Below are 19,154 nucleotides of genomic sequence, written 5' to 3'. Positions count from 1 at the left end.
ATACAAAAAAAAAAAAAATACAAACTGCGAATAGAAATATATTTTTATTACTCGGGTGAGAGGCAGAGATCCAATAAAATATCGAAGCAATAACGGGAATGCAAATAAAAATAGCAAAACCGTATACAGTATTGACTCAAGCGAATAAAATGTTATTCGTACCAATAACCGTACATTGGTTAGGTTAGTCAGCATTATATTAAAATGCACTCCACTACGTCAATAATAAACAAAATCAAATTGCAAGTAGTTTGATGTTCATGTAGAAATTGTTTGTTGATAACATACGGAATCTCTCTTCAAGGTCCATTGTATATGCCAGCGAATAATTGTTCTCCTTTTACTTTCACGAAGAATAGAAACGGATGATCGGCGATAAACCTCATATTTAATGTCACAAACCCTATACTAATAGCTGAAAGTATTATATAAACTTTAATGAAAGCAGACTCATGCAAACAATTTTGATTAATGGTAAACTAAAGCCAAATGTTTACCAGAAGAAGCCGCTGCTTCTGTGCCTTTCTCATTTACTTCTATTACAGCTTTGTGAACGGCTTTCGAGACATACACTGTGTTATCCTTCACTATTCCTGTCAACCCTGAATGTTTATTGTTAAATATAGTTCGTAGACCTATCTGAAATAGGTAATATATTACTTAGTACACTTAATGTTCTGTATAGACAAGATTTCCTATGCATACTTATCTTAGTGAAAATAGTTGAATGTTTTGGATAGCGTTGCTATTGTTTATGTTATTGAGTAGGCTATTGATCGCCTTATCATTGTATTCTGCAGTTATTTATAGACAAAGTTTAAAATTAAATAAGAACATAGCAAGAACCTCTTTTTTACCTTTTCATATAAAACCTTTAAATCCATCTCGCTTTGAATTTTAAACTTTGGTATTGACACCTCCATACGAATCGATGTTAAACTCCTCATCTCTGAGTTGAGAATTTCTGGCGCCAGTTTCAGACTTCGAAGTAAAACTTGAAGCCCATCTTTCATAATGGGAAGCACTATGATAAATGACGCTGCGTTACCTTCGTACGGAATTTCTAAAATCTACATAAGGCAAACTTTATATGCATATCAATAATTAAGTATTATTTTTATGGGTAGATGAAGCGGCCATAGTCTAGTTGGGTATGGAACGGACTGCCGAGAGAAATTCCCCAGGTTGAAATACCAAAGGCCCACAATTCTGACTTTTCTAAAAATTATGTGGGTATTCTAATTTAATTGTCAGTATTAAAAAAGAAAAGGGCCCGGCTGTGCAAACACTGGGATGATGGAATAAAAGACGTTGCTAGATTTAATAAGTTAGATAAAGCGAGAAATCGACTATCCTGGAAAAAATTAGAGCAGGCCCTTATCCGAAGGGGCCTTAATTAACAAATTGACTAGTTAACTTACTAACCTAGACGTAAAATTTATTGTATATAGAGCTATATTGCTAAAGTAAAAAAGGAATGATTATTATGTTAAAAAGGGGAATAATTAAAAAAAAATACAGACTGATATCATTGTAGACTTGTTAAATTGCTGTTATTATTCTTTAAATATAAGATTGTAATACGCAAAATATTATGTGTGCCTCGTGACAAATATTATCGTGAGTATTATATATTTTTGTGTGTAACTTAAATATCAGACGTACCTGAGATTTTAAAATTTTGCTCTCATAATAATTGTAGTCCGCAACATTCGATATCATTGGAATGATGAGCGGACCCTTAGGAGACAAGAATGTAGAACTAAATACTTTCTGGAAAGCATACTTCCATTTGCCCTAAAAGTATTAAGATGTATTATATCATTTTTATCTGGAAAACATATTGATCTAAATACTAAACAATACGAGTATCTTTAAATGTAATGGCTTTCAAGTGATGGATATGAAAAATATTCGAGAGATTCAAGACTTAGGATAAAAAATCACACTAACCCATGTTTTAAAATTCTGTAAACCTTACCGAAAAGTATATGGCATTAACAAGAATCATAGACGTCGATGGGGAAATATCTCCAGGCGCCAAAATTGTTGGTATCATGTTATTAGTCTGCCTTGCTACCTATGAAATCAAATTACTTTATTTTTCTAACAAAAACGAACACGTGTTCTATTTTGATAATAATCGTTTAAAATCATATCGTGAAATAATCATAATCATATGGAATCGTAAGTGCATTTTTCTATACGGTGACGGATATAAACCTTGGTTGATTATCATCATCAGTAATGGGGCTTGAAAGGAAAGGCAAGACACTGCTGTCGTGTTTTGTTGAAATAAATTTGGTTTTAAATTACATCTAAGTTTAAAAAAACGTATGTTGATTATCTAAATCAATACACATGATGCTTAAAGTATATCCAGATTCTTAGAAAGTATTCAGATATCGTTTTGCTTACCCATGCATTAATTTCGTCAACAGCCTCTCTCGGTTTATCGAAGGAGACTTTTTCTACATCAGACTGGAAAGTGCTTTTTACGTTCTTACTAAAATTTGAGTTTAGTTTAGTTTTTTTTGCTAAATATATTCGGCTGGCTACGTCCAATACTACTCCAGGTAAAAATTTTAAATCTTGAATTAATTTCGTGAACACTTTCTTTACCTTTAAAATAATATTTTGAATGTTACTGATGCTATTTTAGATTTAGGCTTCAGCAATTTTCTTCTATATAAGCTTCCTATTTAACTTGGTGATTAATTATAATAGTTATTTACACTTATAACATTCTAGCATTAAGCAAATAAGAGTATTTAAAAACACGTTATTTATTAGAAAACATGTTTTTGATATAAAGAATTAACATAAATTTATAGATTTTTTTTAAAAAGAGAAACATCGGCTTTTTTTCTGCAAACTTCCCTTACTTGTTTACGTTTCCTGATACCAATTGTGGCTGTGATCTCCTGACGTGCTTGCCCTTCGGCACCGAACACCAGTTTGCCCAGAGGCAGAAGTGCCGACAGCGGCGAACACAATACATTCTCTTGAGGATCTGTTAGTGCCGCCCCCTGTTCTTCCATAAAATTAAAAAGTTTACAACATTAATTATTGCATAGCTCAGGGATCCATTCAGCATTTCGCTGTCAGCCGATAGGCACCCTATATTGTCTTGTGGACATATAATATTACATTCTTAAATTAATAATATTATCATTAAAAAGCAACGTTATAATCATATTAGACTTTAGATGACGATATTTTAATCATATTTAGACTACCTCGGTGGCCTAGGTGTATGGGGTGACTACCGCTTTAGGTCCCGAGTTCGAATCTCAGATCGGACAAATTGATATGAGATTTTTCTGTTCGGTATCAGCCCGAGATATGGTATTTGTGGCGATAGGCCCCTTATCACAATATCATAAGGTGAAACACATATGGCTAAACGTGGATGCCCTGGTAGCACCACTGCTTACCATTTGGGGGTTATCCTTGAAGGCGTAATGTGTGCGTACTTATTATTACAAGTGGTTTTACTCAATCATGGTAGAGTACAATCTTGTCGTATACAAGGGCGCGCGGTATTTCTTCATTTGTTTCTTTACAATTCTATAGCAATAGCTTTCTTATAAGGCGTCGAATATGGTAAGCGAAACTGCCGGAGTCGCTTTCCTTTACAGTTGTAGGTATTCGTTGTCAATGACTAAATCTACTTTGACTGGTGGTAGGTCTTGATTGGTAGGTCTTTCATATTTGAGAGTCTGCCTGGGTGTATGGCGTAATGGTAGGTACCACCGCAATATCTATTTCTGTTGCCAAGCAACAGTATGTAGTCACTGTTGTGTTCCAGTTTAAAGGATATTGTAGCCAGTGTAATTACTGAACATAACAAGACTTAACACCTCATGTTCGAGGATGGCGAGCACAGTGAAATACCAAACAATACTTTATAATTCCAGGTGTTGGATGGCGTTTCTACTGTTAATGGGCAGTCGTATCGCTAACCATCGGGCGAACGGCAAGCTCGCCACGTCATTCAAAGCAATAAAAAAAAAGACCGCTAAATATTATACCCTTTTTGTATAACCAATCTGCAAACCACTTTGCAATACTTACCAAAGCAAAAGACCTTTTTAGACTTCCTCTAAGATCAAAACTGGTGTTCTTGCGGATTATTTCGTGACTATCACTATAATCGGATTCGGATTGAGTTTTCTTATATCGCTTTGCTGCCACCAAAACGCATAACAGTAGAGGCAAGGAGGCTATAACAATACAAATGGTAATGAGCCTTATTATAATAGTGGGAATATATATTTAAATTGCGAGATGAGGTGTTAATTTATTATTTATCTCAGACCCGATGGTTTGATTGACGTTAATGATAAAGTTTAAAAAAAATACACGTTATTTACAAGGTCGGTATTGGGCTGGGAGCATCGTAAATCGCTGAACGTCATCTCCCTTAGTCCACCACGCTGGCCTAGTGCGGATTGGTAGACTTCACACACCTTCGAAATTCCTATAGAGAACTTCTCAGATGTGCAGGTTTCCTCACGATGTTTTCCTTCACAGTTAAAGCGAACGATAAATTCACAAAGAATACGCACATGATTTTAGAAAAGTCAGAGGTGTGTGCCCCCTTGGGATTTGAACCTGCGGACATTCGTCTTGGCAGTCCGTTCCACACCCAACTAGGCTATCGCCGCTTTCTCTCTTTCACTAATCATATAAAAATACTTACGAACTACCAAAAGCTTCATAGTTTCACGAAATAACCAGAATATTACGCACTGCACAATATTATTCGTTATCTATTCTAAACATTAAAATTCATTTTGATGCTGATTTCAGCGCGCATAATTTTCCAATTACGCGCACAATTAGTTTCTCATAGGATTTATGCAGTTTGCAGATTTTAAATCAATTAAAGCCCGATATCCTAATGTGGTAATCAAACGCAAATAAAACAGGTTTGGAATATACTAGAAGATAAAATTGTTTATTCTAATATTTTACATTTGCAGCACATTTTTTTTTTAACATTGGATCGTTGTAGTTTTTCTTTTATAGTAATTCATTTGGATGTGGTTATTTACAAGAGTTTAGATTCGGACCTGTTGTTTATTAAGATTTAATAGATATAATTAATGATTGAACATAATCACAACAAAAGTGGTAGGTCGGTATACGTATGGAAGGATTCATTAGCATATTATGTACCTTATTTGCTTAATTATTGCATTTACCTACATCTATAGATAGGCGATGGGGTTGTGGAATAGGGGAGGCAATTTGCCCAATTTTTTTACGTTAAAAAAAAACAGGAAAAAATATTAATTATACAGACCACTTTTAAATGATGAATATCATATGATACAAAAGTTACCTAATGATATCTTATCAAAAACACAATTTTGTGAAACATGGGAGCCAATACCATTAAGAATATGCGTGGTAGTCGACTTCACCGATAAAAGAATTGAGATCTAAAAAAATCCAAACTATCTATTGAACTAAAATAAATTTTAAACAATAAGTATTTCTAGATTTTTCTACTTTGACAATGTTTGATATTTAAAATTGTAACTTAACTGCTTTATGTTAATTGTTAATTAACATAAAGCAGCTGAGTAAGTAGCTTATAATAATACAGACATAATTAATAAATATGTTTGTATTATCTCTCAAGTATTGTAATTAGCTTTTTGTTATATTTTAGAAACATAACCAATGACAAAATAAATATAAAATGCAATAAAATTATGAAATGAAAAAAGTTTTCAGTCAATACTAAATACGTGTTATCCAATAACTAGCAATATTGAAATTCTACCTGATGATTCTGTGACAGGCAGTCAGAAACTAATTTAAAACACTCTGTAACTTAAGATAAATATAGAAAAGCGGAAAAAGAATATCGGTACTTAAGTAATATTTTTAAGTGTTCAGTTAATTTAGTCTCGTTTAGTCTTGACCCGTACTTATGTACTTGTTACAATTTACAGTCAATAAATCTTTTCAGTTAGTAGGTATTAATCCCGGATCGGACCACCAACAGCTAAAAATTTCAAAATGTGGTATATTTATAAAATGTAAGTAGATATTGTAACTCTGACTTTGCGGATGAACAACATCTCAGGCCCCCCCGTGACCATGAAGGCTGTAAAGTCTTCGAAACGTCGGGAGAAAAGTAAAATATTAAAGCCGCGGTAAAATTCGTAAAATAGTTTAATTTAAATTTCCGCAAAATTCAACAAACCTCAAATTTATTAGATAATTAAGTGATAAAAATGTGCAGCTTGGAATGAATAAAATAATCATTTTAGACCCCCCCCCCCCCCTCCACCATTTATAAAAAAAGTAGAAATATTTGTCTAGGAAGACTATTTTAGTTTTGAGTCAATTGTTAAACAAATAAATGTTAAAAACGCTAAATACATACATACCGCCATCTTGTCCACATCAATGGAAATACGAGAAAACCGATATGTTATTGACATAATTATAGTGATAACGCACAGATATACACATATTGCTACTGGCTCGCCTGTATATATGTATAGATTTAATTATGAAACAGATTTGAATATAGTTAAGATTTACACTGGAATGAAAGATAAAAAGGGCGCGATTCACGCTGACGATTTGTTTTACATTTTTTACAATGAGGCCAATAAAGATTATTACACCGAACAAGAAAGATTGAGGAAGATCATTTACGACTTGACCAAGTTGTGGGCTGATTTTGCAAGAACAGGGTGAGTTATGCTTGTTTTATCTATTTTTACTAATATACAAAGCTGAAGAGTTTAGTTGTTTGAACGCGGAATTCTAATCTCAGGAACTTCTGGTTCAAACTGAATAAATATTTTAGTCTTAAATAGCCCATTTATCGAGGACGACTACATAACATCACGCTATGATCAATAGGATTCTTCGCCATACCTATATTATTTCAAAAGCGGATGACCACAGCTACCGATTAAAATATGCAAGTAGTTTCGAAAAGCCAAAAGTGTGTGCTTTGAATGGATTTGAAAATTTCGTTTTGCCACCTCATTCTATTCTGTCTATCTTATCGTTTTTATTTGTTCGTTTATTTTGTAAAAAAAAAACAAAACAATAATTATTGGTTTTTGTTTTATTTGTAATGGCTTGAAAATTGACATAATATTATCGTTAGGTTAGGTTTAGCCTAGTTCTGTTCGTAAACTAGACACATCTATTATACCTACAATAAACTTTCTTTCGTTTTCTATTTCCAGGAACCCAACGCCAGACAAATGTGACGTGAAATGGAAGCCATACACGGCAGAAGGAAAAGAATATATGGCACTAAACGAGAAAATGTCCCTTGGTCACTACGCTGATCAAGACAGAACCGAATTCTGGGACAAATAGTACTGCGATGCTGGAAGGCCTTGCATGACTAAGAGCAATTTATAGGTTAAGGAAAATGATGACTCGACGTTTTCTTTTTTCTACTTTGATTCGTATATGAAACGTTGAATTTGATAGTTACAATATAGTTTTTTTTTATTTTTTTGTTTCTTTTTTTACTTTAATTCGTATTAGTACAAGATCCCTAGTACACGTTTCATCGTTTATTACTATCCAGCTGATTTTTCGTGAGTAGCTTCCTTTTGACTAGACGCCCAAGTTTTTCCTTACAGTAATGTTGGTAAATGGTAGCTTAATAAGGGTAGCTAGGATAAAATATGTTGTTTTGACGAATTTTAAAAATTTGTTACTAACTGAATTTTCCTTTGTTAATTATCGAGATAATTATCTAAATAACGTGAAAAAATATTTGTCCTACAAAATATAAGGTTTGGTTAGGGAGTCCCCTCACTCCAACATGTAATAAACAAGGTCATGAAAAATAATTACTAACCAGCAATTTTTTTTTATTGGTTAGCTAACATTTGCATAGCTTACCACTCACATTGTCCTACAAATTGCGTGGTATGGCATCTTGGTCCTACGCTCAAAAGTTGTCAATATCGCAGGACTTTTTTTTTTTATTAGTAACTGTACGACAAAGGTATTACTTGATAGGTTAATATATTTGTCGTCCAAATAAAACAATGTCCTACAAAAAAGGTATGTTTTATTAGTCCTACAAGATTAGTACCTAATGTTATGTTATGATTACGCCAATGATTTTGTTAAACAATCATAATAAAAATATAAAGTAAGTATAGATAAGTAAAATACATTGTAACAGTATGAACGGTGGCTATATTTGTATATAAACTATATTTATTGGAATCGTCTGTGATTGATATCATCGTTTGGCATTTAATGCCATTTATTTATATAAAAATGATTTTATTATTTATTTCTTTATTTACAAACTAGCCGTCATCAGATTGCTGTTTTACTGAAGCAAGAGTATTGAGGTTTTCAAATTACGAAGTACATATCTATTGGGACTCGTTCTCTACCTCGTATTTGAGATCCTAAATATCATCACGTCTTAATGCCTTTTCAGGGGTAAGTAGTGTAACATGTTGCGCCATGGGTGGCACCAAGATTATAGGGAGATAAATCTGTATCTAAACACTACTAAGTACTTACATAATAAAAAAAACAAATTCAAATTGCACGGGTATTTCGATATGCTTTACCATGAAAACCTGAAGAGAGAAATGAAGAGAACCTGAAGACGTCTCAACTCAGTAATTATGTAATGCTATGCTCAGTTACCCAGCCGATTTTGTTGATTTGTTATTTATTTACACATGTACTACACTTTGCTTGAAATCTTTTTAAAAATATCTACAGTCACATATGAGGGGTAAGATCGTATGCTTAGAACTACTAAAACAAAACAAACTTCGCTACTAAAAATATTTTACGAAATTTATAAAAAAAAAATGAATTTTATAAATGAATATGGAGATCGGAATATTATGCTCTTTTTTATTACGTAGTGAATTTTAGAATCCCCATATTATAGACAGTTTTAGAGAGAAGTCCGAACTATACCTGTGAAAGTCCTATTTTACTCACACATTTCTAAAAGTAACGTGCATTTTAAAAGCCTTATAAAACATTGAATGTTATATTTAAGGAATTAACTTAGTGTATTTAATAACACATAGCAAAGTTAATGATTCTTGTAAAAAATAATTCGCAAACATGGTTTAGCAATTAGTACGCTGAGAAAGCGTCCGATTTTATCCCACCGTACCTGTTTCGAAAGTTAATTTTAGTATAATTTTTAAAATTAGTTAAAAATTGAAATGAAATTACAAAAATCTCAAAAACGGAGGTATTTAAAATTATTAAATTATTTATTTTAATAAGCTTGTTTTAAAGGGCTCTATCCATGAATATTTTAATTATCTTGGTGACCTTTTTTTTTTGTAAAAAAGACCGTTTTTGGACATCTCTTTAATTAATTAAAATGCGTTCAATTGTTTCTGAGTTTATTTCTAACAAACATTTTCACTATGTAATTTTCGTATGAATGCTTTTTCGGATTTAAATGTCTTTCTAGATGTATACGCCCTGCTGAAGATTTCATAATAATATCGTGTAGTTATTTTAGGCTTTACGTTTTTGGCTTTATATTTACAATGTTTATAGGCACAGCTTAAAAGTACTGTCTAACGTCTTGGTCCAACTAAGGGTTCAACATCCAACCCAATGATTAAAGAGTATAGAGGATGGGTAATATGGTCACGTGAGATGCGGCACATTTAATGCATAAAATGGCGCCGACTCCGCCCCTTACAATAGTGATATGCTAGTACCGAAAATTTTGTATCGACATCGAAGAATTAAAAGAGAGACAAACAAGCCCAAAAAAAATCAAATACGAAAAGGGTTAGGTTCTACCATAATATAAATATAACAAACCATAATATAAACAAACAAACTGAAACTGATTTATAAGTAACAATTGTTAAAGAAAGCAGTACCTGTTGTGACAAACATCCAGTTGTGTTTGATCTATATTTGTATGTTGCACTATTCCTTGCTAAAAATTTAAGTTACAGATTAACATATTTACTTAATACATGATAAATGGAATAAGATAGCGTAGTCAGCAATTATTTGGTTGGTTTTATTTTATTTTATTATTATGCTCTTTGATCGAGAAACATAACTATGTTTCAGCAAACTAAAGTCAATGAGCGTAAAGATGGTGGTTAAGATAATCAATTATAATAAATATTTGCAATAACAACAATATGATTATGTATCTATTTCCGTGCATGCAAAGGTTGCTCGAAACATAAGACCGCCAATTGTAAAAATATATCTTACATTTCATCTTTATGTTATTTCTTTTATGTTTATCTATTATTTTATGTAACAATTCTAATTTTATTCATAACAATATATTAAAGTAATATTACTATTAGGTGAAGTATAATAATCATTACTATTTTACTTATCGGGAATATTGTTGGAAAACAGTTATCTTTTGCTCGCGTTAATTAAACGTGTGGTTTATGCATTTCTTCTCAAAATGTAAAGAACGAATATGTGTATTTGGTGTAGGATTCCAATCACGTCGCCCAATATTCTCAATTCATTTTGCCTTGGTTTTTAATTTTTTTGGTAATCTTAAAAAAATATTCTAATTTCACTTAGTTTGTCGTTCTGGATAATACAATATTGATGTGTGCTCTAACATTCTTTCAAAGACAAAATCCGTAACTGATAAACGGGCGTCTGTTAAAATATCGATATCAATAATTTCCAAACAAATCCACCCATCCCTAAGCTCGTGTGTAAACAAACATAATGATTTTAATGGATATACTTAAATCACGCCTATAAGGGTTCTAAGCTTATCAAACAAGATCCACATATAATTTTAATTGATAAAAACACATCCAAAAAGTAAATATACAAAGATATTTACTAATTTTCGGTAAAAGCAGTTATTAACCTATGAAAAGATATTTCGGGGTCTTTCTTGCGTGAATTCGATTTGCATCCTTTCACACAACACTAAGTCACTTTTGAAACTTAACAAATACACTAATAAACAAACTAAAAAATTGAGAATATGATTATATTACTTTAAATTCAATATTTATGAAGATTTGTTTACATCGTCTGACACTACATGTACTTGCTGACTGGGCTGCAATAAATGGCGTTTCTGCCGCAAGGCGGTCCCAGTGTGTTGAAGTAAACGAAATAGTGCCATATTCGAAGAAAGCAATTATTTTTGTCTTTGTTTGTTGCGTTCCAAATAAGCTTTGAGTAAAAGAGATAGACATATATATTGACAATTCTGCGTCGATTTCCCTAACATAAATATAACTTATTCATATAGCTAACTTTTGGGGGCTGTCCTCTTTATATTTAGTCATTGCTGATGAGTGATGACAATTATTATAATTTGACATTTGTAGTGTTGTCACTTTGAAGCATTTATCCCTATTTCAGGGCGAAATAGCCTAATATCTATAGGTCAAGGGATTTTTTAATGTTTTAATTTTTTTTTACTCGAAAGCCTAGGTCCCACTCATTTTATTATAATATTTTGAAAAAAAAAAAACAATCGATATATTACTATTATATTGTATTCAATCTTATTTAAAATGGTAATTGTTCTATTGTGAGTGGCAAAGATGAAGAGCAGATGTAAACCATAAATCCAGGATCGTATCCATATTTTAGATTATTTAATACATGAAAGTATTTCGTTTAAAAAAGCATATTACAGTATTACAAAGTTTCTGACAGACAAGTTTAAACCAATGAATTGATTTAATATTTACTTATAATAACTTGTATAGTAAAATAAGCATGTACTTAATTGTTACTGGTAAATTTAATCTAACGATTGAATTTTTTTTAAACTAATTTATAACTGATATATAATATGCATAAACCTAATTTTTATCTTTCACTTTTGCAAGTAGCATTATTATTTTTTTGTTTTCTTTTTTAGGGGATCTTTGACTTCGCGTTAGGGGGTAAATAATTTTACTAGTTGGTAACCCTAAACAGAAAATGTAATCCTGTGGCTACGAATAAATTAAAAAAAAGTAATCCGGTAAATCGTAAACTGTAAATAATAGGCGAATGGTCAAAGTGCATTCAATCAGATCTATTGGCAATTTGCATTGAAATTTCAGTTCTAAAGTACCAACACATACGTGTCTTTCTGATCTGAGCTGTTTCTTAGCTATTCTGCGCGTAATTTGATACCTAGGTATATAAAGAAAATGTTTCTATACAAAAGCTTAGACAAGTTCGCGCAGCGGACTTCGCGTAACATTAAGTTATATTTTAGTACTGAGCCTAAAATGGTAAGTGCTTAATATTATTATTATTATTTTTTAAATAACTATGAGTATTTGTGGTGGGCCCTTTTTTTTTGTTCAATTTATAATAAATCTCATGCATTCATTATTATAAAAAAAAATAACTTGATTTCTTAAATTCTTTTTTTCCGGAATATAAGGTATATTAATAAGCGAAACAATTATACAAAATTTTATCATAATTTATGATAAGTAAAAATTAAATATATAGATATTCTGAACTATTTGTAAAAAAAAATATATTACAAGAATAGTTTACCATAAGTACTTATTGTACCTACTGTTTAAGATAAAATATCTTGCCATTTCACAAGGAAATCAAAACCCCTAGAGTACTTCCTGTTGACTTAAAATTATAAAATTAGGCAAAACCATAGCACATGTGAAAACTGTAAATATGTACTTTTTTAACTAAGAAAAGGAAATTTACTATTACAAACTTATTTGCGCTACATGCAATAATCATATCTAGTGTTGGAATGGCAAAGCTAAGTTTTTCAAATAGATATTTGTATATTTATTTACAAGTTAGTATGGAACCCTTAAAGTGAGAGGCTAGCTTGCACTTGTCGAGTTTTTTGTTCACACCTAGCAATAGTTAGAGGATTTCCTTGGTACATGTTTTAAAATATTAGGACCTATTTTATTAGGTACTATTAGGCATTGACATTATCATGGTTTGGGTATATGTAATTATTTTAGAATAATTTTGGTGGAAATAAATATTTTAGTAACAATTATGAAAAATATGAAGTATGTCTGCTCATGTTTAGGGTAGAGTTCCATAGCTGTAAATATATGCATCAAAATGATTGTAAATCAAGCCTTAGCATCAAGGGCATAGCTACTGCTGTATCAGTCCAAATATTTATTTGGTTGCATAGCACATTATTTTAAACTAATAACTTTTATGAATGTATTATAAAAAATATTTTAGTAGATTCGGTAGTATTCCAGTGTTTTAAATACTCTTCAATTTAAAATATGTATAATGGGTATAATTAATATGTCCATAATGTAATAACTCTGTTTACAAAATCTATTCGAATTTCTTTATTGTTATTTAATTATAAAAAATAATATCGACAGTACAAATATGGCTGATGTAATCATCATTCTGATGCTCTATTTCCTATGTAATCAAAAATAAACAAGGTATAGACTCACCTCCACTCTCCGTTTGTATGTAAAACTTAAATGGCCCCAGCGCATATAAAATTGGTAACATAGATAATATTTTTTAGTGTAGTAACTGCTATTTAAAGATGTTGTGGAACTATAATCTTGTGTTGTTATGGAACTTTGATAAGAATCAAAACAGGTTATTCCAAAATGCACTTTATTCGTTTCATCATTATATCACAATTATATGTATTTAGTGTAAAGATGGTAAAAGGTTAATTTGTTTTGTGTGTGTCTGGTGGTGGCCAGCGGGTGGATTCGGTGTTATTTCAGCTTGCGGTGACTTTGGGAGCCTGCTACTGCTCTACAAATGTGTCTGTTCCTAAGGTAGTGTATAATACAACTTAAAAAAATCATATTGTGTATACAAAAATAATTTCCATCCTTATGCATTTTCACAAGGAAGTTCAGAAAAAATTTAACTTAGATATTACGACTGAGACCAAAGTACAAAAAGGCAGCAAATAAATTTTTTCTAAAAAAAATATATTTAAATTTTAGGGGTCTGTTGTATGCTTACATTACACTCATATCTGTTCAGTCAGTCCGTTGCTGGTGGGAAATTTTCAGTTTATAGCTATATCATATAAATACTGAAACATCTATACAAATGAAGGCTTTGGCCTAAGTTATACATTTATTAAAAAGCGACCGAAAGGAAATAAATGCTAAATTGTTTTCTTTTTAATTTTTTTTCTATAATTTATCATATTATATAAAAAACAATACCCGTTACTATTGAATTTAATCCATTACTGTGTTTTAACTTAAACTTATTTTTACAGGATAATCCAATAGTCACAGTTAAACAGGGAAAAGTTAAAGGTGCAGTTAAAAGCCTTCCAGATGGAAAGACATATTACAGCTTCAAGGGAATCCCATATGCGCAACCTCCAGTGGGGAATCTGCGGTTTCAGGTAAGTACATAAGTACTGGTATCGCTTGTGGTTGGCATTCAACCACTATTTTTTATGAAGAAAAGATTTTTTGTTAGTTCACGTAGATACATAACCATTTCGAAGGAATGTGAAGTGTGACAACCCCCTGCAGATCAGTTTGATGATGCAAGACCTAAATCATCTCAACAGTAGAGGAGGCCCATGTAAAGCAGTAGGTCAGCATACATGGCTTGTAGTATGTTATTATTGTAGATTGAGTGTACCTGAACGGTTTATATTAGCTATGTTCATATTACAAGAACTCTTGGATCTCACAGCCAAATTAGTTACTTTTATAGCATACAAATAATAAAAAAAAAATTACCATCCTTCATACCTCGACTCAGTAGATACTTCAATCAAATTACTGATAAACGGATGAATGGTGGGATAATTATAATGTATTGTTATTCTACTACTAACCTACAAATTGCCTATCTGTTAAACAAATGCTTTGTTTTATAATATGCATTAAGTATAAAAGTATGTTCATGTATTTAGACATTATACCTCAATGCCATTTGTTCAATGTAAGATGTTATTACCCATGTGAATATTTTTTCTTTTTGTACCATTAAACTTAGAAACTTAGAAGTCGATTTTAAATTATTTTTGATTGACATATTAATATGAAGTTATCAAAAGTATATATAGAATTATACTTTATTCCAGTTTGTAGACTATTTTTTACAAGAAACTAAAAACCCATAAATTTCAGGCACCATTGCCCCCAAAACCTTGGGAAGGGATACGAGATGCTACTGAACACGGGCCGGTTTGTCCACAATATGACATGACCACAACAGAATTTATCGAAGGCAATGAGGACTGCCTATTTGTAAATGTTTATACAAAGAATTTACGTCCAGATGCAAAGCTTCCTGTCATGGTTTACGTTCATGGTGGAGCATTCATGTCAGGATCCGGCAACACCGATACCCATGGACCTGAATTCTTATTACAACACGACGTTATATTAGTAACAATGAATTATAGACTCGAGGTATTAGGCTTTCTGTGTTTGGACACTCCTGATGTTCCTGGAAATGCTGGTTTGAAAGACCAAGTAGCTGCTTTACGTTGGTTAAGAGACAATATAGCTCAGTTCGGCGGGGATAAAGATCGAGTAACGATATTTGGTGAGAGTGCTGGATCGGCTTCAATTACGTATCATCTGTTATCACCGATGTCAAAAGGTTTGTTCCATCGTGCTATATCTCAATAGCGGGGTTTGTTTCCAAGATTGGGCTATAGGCAAGGAACCGGTAGAAAGGGCGTTCAGAGGGGCAGAGGTGTTAGGAAAGAAAGTCAACAATACAGACGAACTGGCGAAATTTTTTAGAAGTTTACCTGCAATTCAGTTGGCTAAACTCACGTTGAAAACCAGAACTCCTGATGAGAAATATAGAGGTCTGCCAATGCATTTTGTACCGGTAGTAGAAAAGAAATTCGATAACGTGGAAGCATTTTTGACAGAAGACCCGATTGACATGGTGTTACATAAAAAAGTCAATAATGTTCCTTTTATAGTCGGCTACAATTCAGCTGAAGGTCTGCTCATGCTCGAAGATCAATTAAATAAATCCAAAGTCATGAATGAAATACCTTCAAATCTTGTTCCTAGAGAAATAGCAGAGAAGGTGACAGAAGTGAAGTTGAAAGAATTTGGCGAAAGAATAAAGAAGTTTTATGTAGGTGACAAAGACTATGGAAATGATACTGCAGATGGAATAGTTAATATGCAAACGGATTTACATTTTGCGTATAATACGCATAGATTTGCTCAGTTCTACATCGCTACTGGCTCACCTCTATACATGTATAGATTCAATTATGAAACAGATTTGAATATAGTTAAGACTTTCTCTGGATTGAAAGATAGAAAAGGCGCGTGTCATGCTGACGATTTGTTTTACATTTTTTACAATGAGTTCAATAAAGATTATTATGCCGAACAAGAAAGACTGAGGAAGATCATTTACGACTTGACCAAGTTGTGGGCTGATTTTGCAAGAACAGGGTGAGTTATGCTTGTTTTATCTATCTTTACTATTATATGAAGCTAAAGAGTTTGTTTGAACGCGCTAATCTCAGAAACTACTGATTCAAATTGAAAAAATATTTTAGTGTTGAATAGTCCGTTTATTGAGGACGGCTATATAACATCACGCTATGACCAATAATATATTATTATTGTGAAAGATTCTTTATTATTTATTTTGTTACTACATTTTCGTACTTGATATCGGTAATACATTCCACAACTATATTTTTCGAGTTAACATTCTTATTACGAAATAATAGTACATCTTCGAAGGTTTTTCAAAGCTGAAACTAGAGCACTCACTTTTCGACAAGTAAATTTTCCTTCCTATGTAATCGAGGTGGAACTCACGTGTGTTTCTTTAAATAAAAAACCTCACACAGATTTCGGTTGCCAAATTTTGTTATCAAACATAGAATCTTTATTCATAACCCTACCATTAACCGACTAGGCAACTATGAGGAAAACTAACAGTTAAAACCTAAGCAGTACAAAGAAACTCAGTGAACGCTAAAGGAATTACCCAGCGCGCGCCTGATTCACGCGTATAGTGTTTGAACTACGTGTTTTCTGAGAACGAAGTCTGTAAGAAGTTTTCCTTGTATGATGATTGATATTCATGCCAATAAAAACATAATAGTTTACATTGCTTTTATAGTAAATGCATAGGACTCAACCCAAGGCAATTGGTTCAAGTTTAAACACACTTTTACGATTCCAATAAGTCTATTGTATATTCAACAGGATTGTGATGGAAATATAAACATACGTGAAACATTTTTGGAGTAATTCCGTGATTTATTGCATAATAAATCAGTAATGCGTTATGTGTGTGTATGTCAAATCAGTGTGATTTCACACTTTTCCTTGAAGTAGTATATTGAATACTAAAAAGCGACCTTATGTAGAAACCCTATAGGTATGTAGTATGTAGTATACCTATTATACCATGCATAATTTGGATTTTTTTACTGAATAAGACATAAAAGCATGTGATTTATTTATTACACACCTACAGATTCCGCGAAGTATTCTTTGATCTATTTAAAATTAATGTCATTTAGAGGTCTATTTAATTTTACATTTGTTTGTTGCAATCACTTGATGATGATAATAACTATCTTTATTATTATTGATAACTTATTTAATAGTTAAGGGCCTCATTGGTTTATTATTGGAGACATGACGTTTTTGATCGACCAAGCTGCCCTCACGACACTGCATATCTTGCTCAATTGATAACTCTCTCGCAGTATTTTATTTCACTGTTAAAGCGAATGACCATGGTTATCGATTATATTAGTGCCTTAAGACTGAATTTGGAAAATTTCATTTTATTGGTTTATGTTTCATTTGTAATGTCTTGATAATTTACATATTATTTTGTTTTTTTTGTGTATCGGACCCCGCAGTCAACATCGGAGGAAACCTGCATATGGGATACTGGAAGCACCTGGGTTAGCGTCTGTAGAGTCCTGTAGGAAAGTTAGGATGGATATCTGGGGAAGGAAGTGTAGGGGAAGGATAAGGAACCCTCTTAGGATGGGTAGACGGGAGAAGGCCAGGAAATGTTTGCGAGCCCTCATAGGCTTCAATGTGAATTGGCAACCATGAGGTATACACACTTACAATGACAAATGTGTCTTCGTGCTTGGGCATGCATTCGGTGTGAGACCGAGCGCACAAGAATTGCCTCGCTGGCGGGGATTGGAGGGGTGACGACGATGTACATATTATGGTTAGGTTTGGAGTTAGGTTCGGCCTAGTCCAAAAACTGGACACATCCATCATACCCACAATAAACTTTTCATTTTCTGTTTCCAGGAACCCAACGCCAGATAAATGTGATGTGAAATGGAAGCCATACACGGCAGCAGGAAAAGAATATATGGCACTAAATGAGAAGATGTCCCTTGGTCACTACTCGGATCAAGACAGAACAGAATTCTGGAACAAATTGTATTGCGATGCTGGAAGGCCTTGCATGACTAAGAGCAATTTATAGGTTAAGGAAAATTATGATTCGAAGTTTTTATATTTTGTACTGTGATTAGTATAAGAGACTTTGAATTTGATAGTTACAGTATCGGTTTTTGTCATTGGCATGACTAGGCTTTATTGAGTCTTGAGATGCAATTAACATTGCAACGATAACTGTATACGGGTTATCATGCGCGTACGCAGGTGAGTCCGCCAGGTGGGGGGGGGGGGGGGTCTAGATTCAATACAAGTATACTTTTATATGTACTCGTATTCGGGTTAAATTAAATTAAATAAAAATCGAATGTACTTATTTTATATAAATTTTGTGGAAAGATGAGTCAAATTGCTAATTGTAAAATCTACAGAGGAGAAAATGTAAGCAAACAATAGTACAATTTTTCACTGCTCTTCCTGTTGACTCTACCAAACAAATGAATGAAATAATATGGGAACAAGCTGTATTCGTTCCGTTTATTTATTTCTTTGTAAATGATTTTGTTAAACATTCACAATAAAAAGTATGAAGAATAGATAAGTAAAATTTATTCTAACGGCTTTATGCTGTCGGTCATTTATATTTGTAAATAAGCTGTATTATTATGACTGAATGAAATGTTAATATTTATAATATATTTATTCGAATCGTCTGTGATTGATACCGTTTGGCATATAATGCCATTGATTTATATAAAAATGTTTTTATTATTTATTTTTTTATTTATAACCTAACCGTCATCAGATTGC

General features: G+C 32.3%; 2 protein-coding genes and 1 long non-coding RNA gene across 5 annotated transcripts; 2 read left to right on the top strand and 1 right to left on the bottom strand.

The window, feature by feature from the left end:
- Window positions 1-25: 25 nt before the first annotated feature.
- Window positions 26-13,555, bottom strand: LOC115449045 (antichymotrypsin-2). Of its 3 annotated transcripts, none has more exons than XM_037443324.1 (9): window positions 13,431-13,555; window positions 4,078-4,226; window positions 2,886-3,029; window positions 2,419-2,622; window positions 1,982-2,080; window positions 1,666-1,797; window positions 858-1,070; window positions 498-639; window positions 26-415 (listed from the first exon to the last, which is right to left on the bottom strand). In XM_037443324.1, exons 1-9 carry the CDS (start codon window positions 13,489-13,491, stop codon window positions 300-302), a joined length of 1,260 nt encoding a protein of 419 aa, XP_037299221.1. In that variant the 5' UTR covers window positions 13,492-13,555; the 3' UTR covers window positions 26-299. The 3 variants fall into 3 exon arrangements, with proteins under 3 accessions (XP_037299221.1, XP_030032595.2, XP_037299222.1); XM_030176735.2 differs by lacking the exon at window positions 13,431-13,555 and adding an exon at window positions 4,706-6,071; XM_037443325.1 differs by lacking the exon at window positions 1,982-2,080.
- LOC119190740 lies at window positions 6,648-7,421 on the top strand. The gene is made up of 2 exons (XR_005113077.1): window positions 6,648-6,722; window positions 7,230-7,421. It is a non-coding gene; the product is annotated as an uncharacterized LOC119190740 (long non-coding RNA).
- On the top strand, window positions 11,925-19,115 carry LOC115455231 (esterase E4). The gene is given in 6 exon segments (XM_037443321.1): window positions 11,925-12,248; window positions 13,695-13,772; window positions 14,231-14,362; window positions 15,102-15,605; window positions 15,607-16,403; window positions 18,252-19,115. Coding segments are annotated over 6 exon segments (1,776 nt in total). The 5' UTR covers window positions 11,925-12,164; the 3' UTR covers window positions 18,433-19,115.
- Window positions 19,116-19,154: the final 39 nt, after the last annotated feature.

This window comes from Manduca sexta, chromosome 26 (genome assembly GCF_014839805.1).
Source record: "Manduca sexta isolate Smith_Timp_Sample1 chromosome 26, JHU_Msex_v1.0, whole genome shotgun sequence".
Lineage (NCBI taxonomy): Eukaryota > Metazoa > Arthropoda > Insecta > Lepidoptera > Sphingidae > Manduca > Manduca sexta.
The sequence above is the reverse complement of the archived record's forward strand: the minus strand, read 5'-3'. Positions and strand labels throughout refer to the sequence as shown.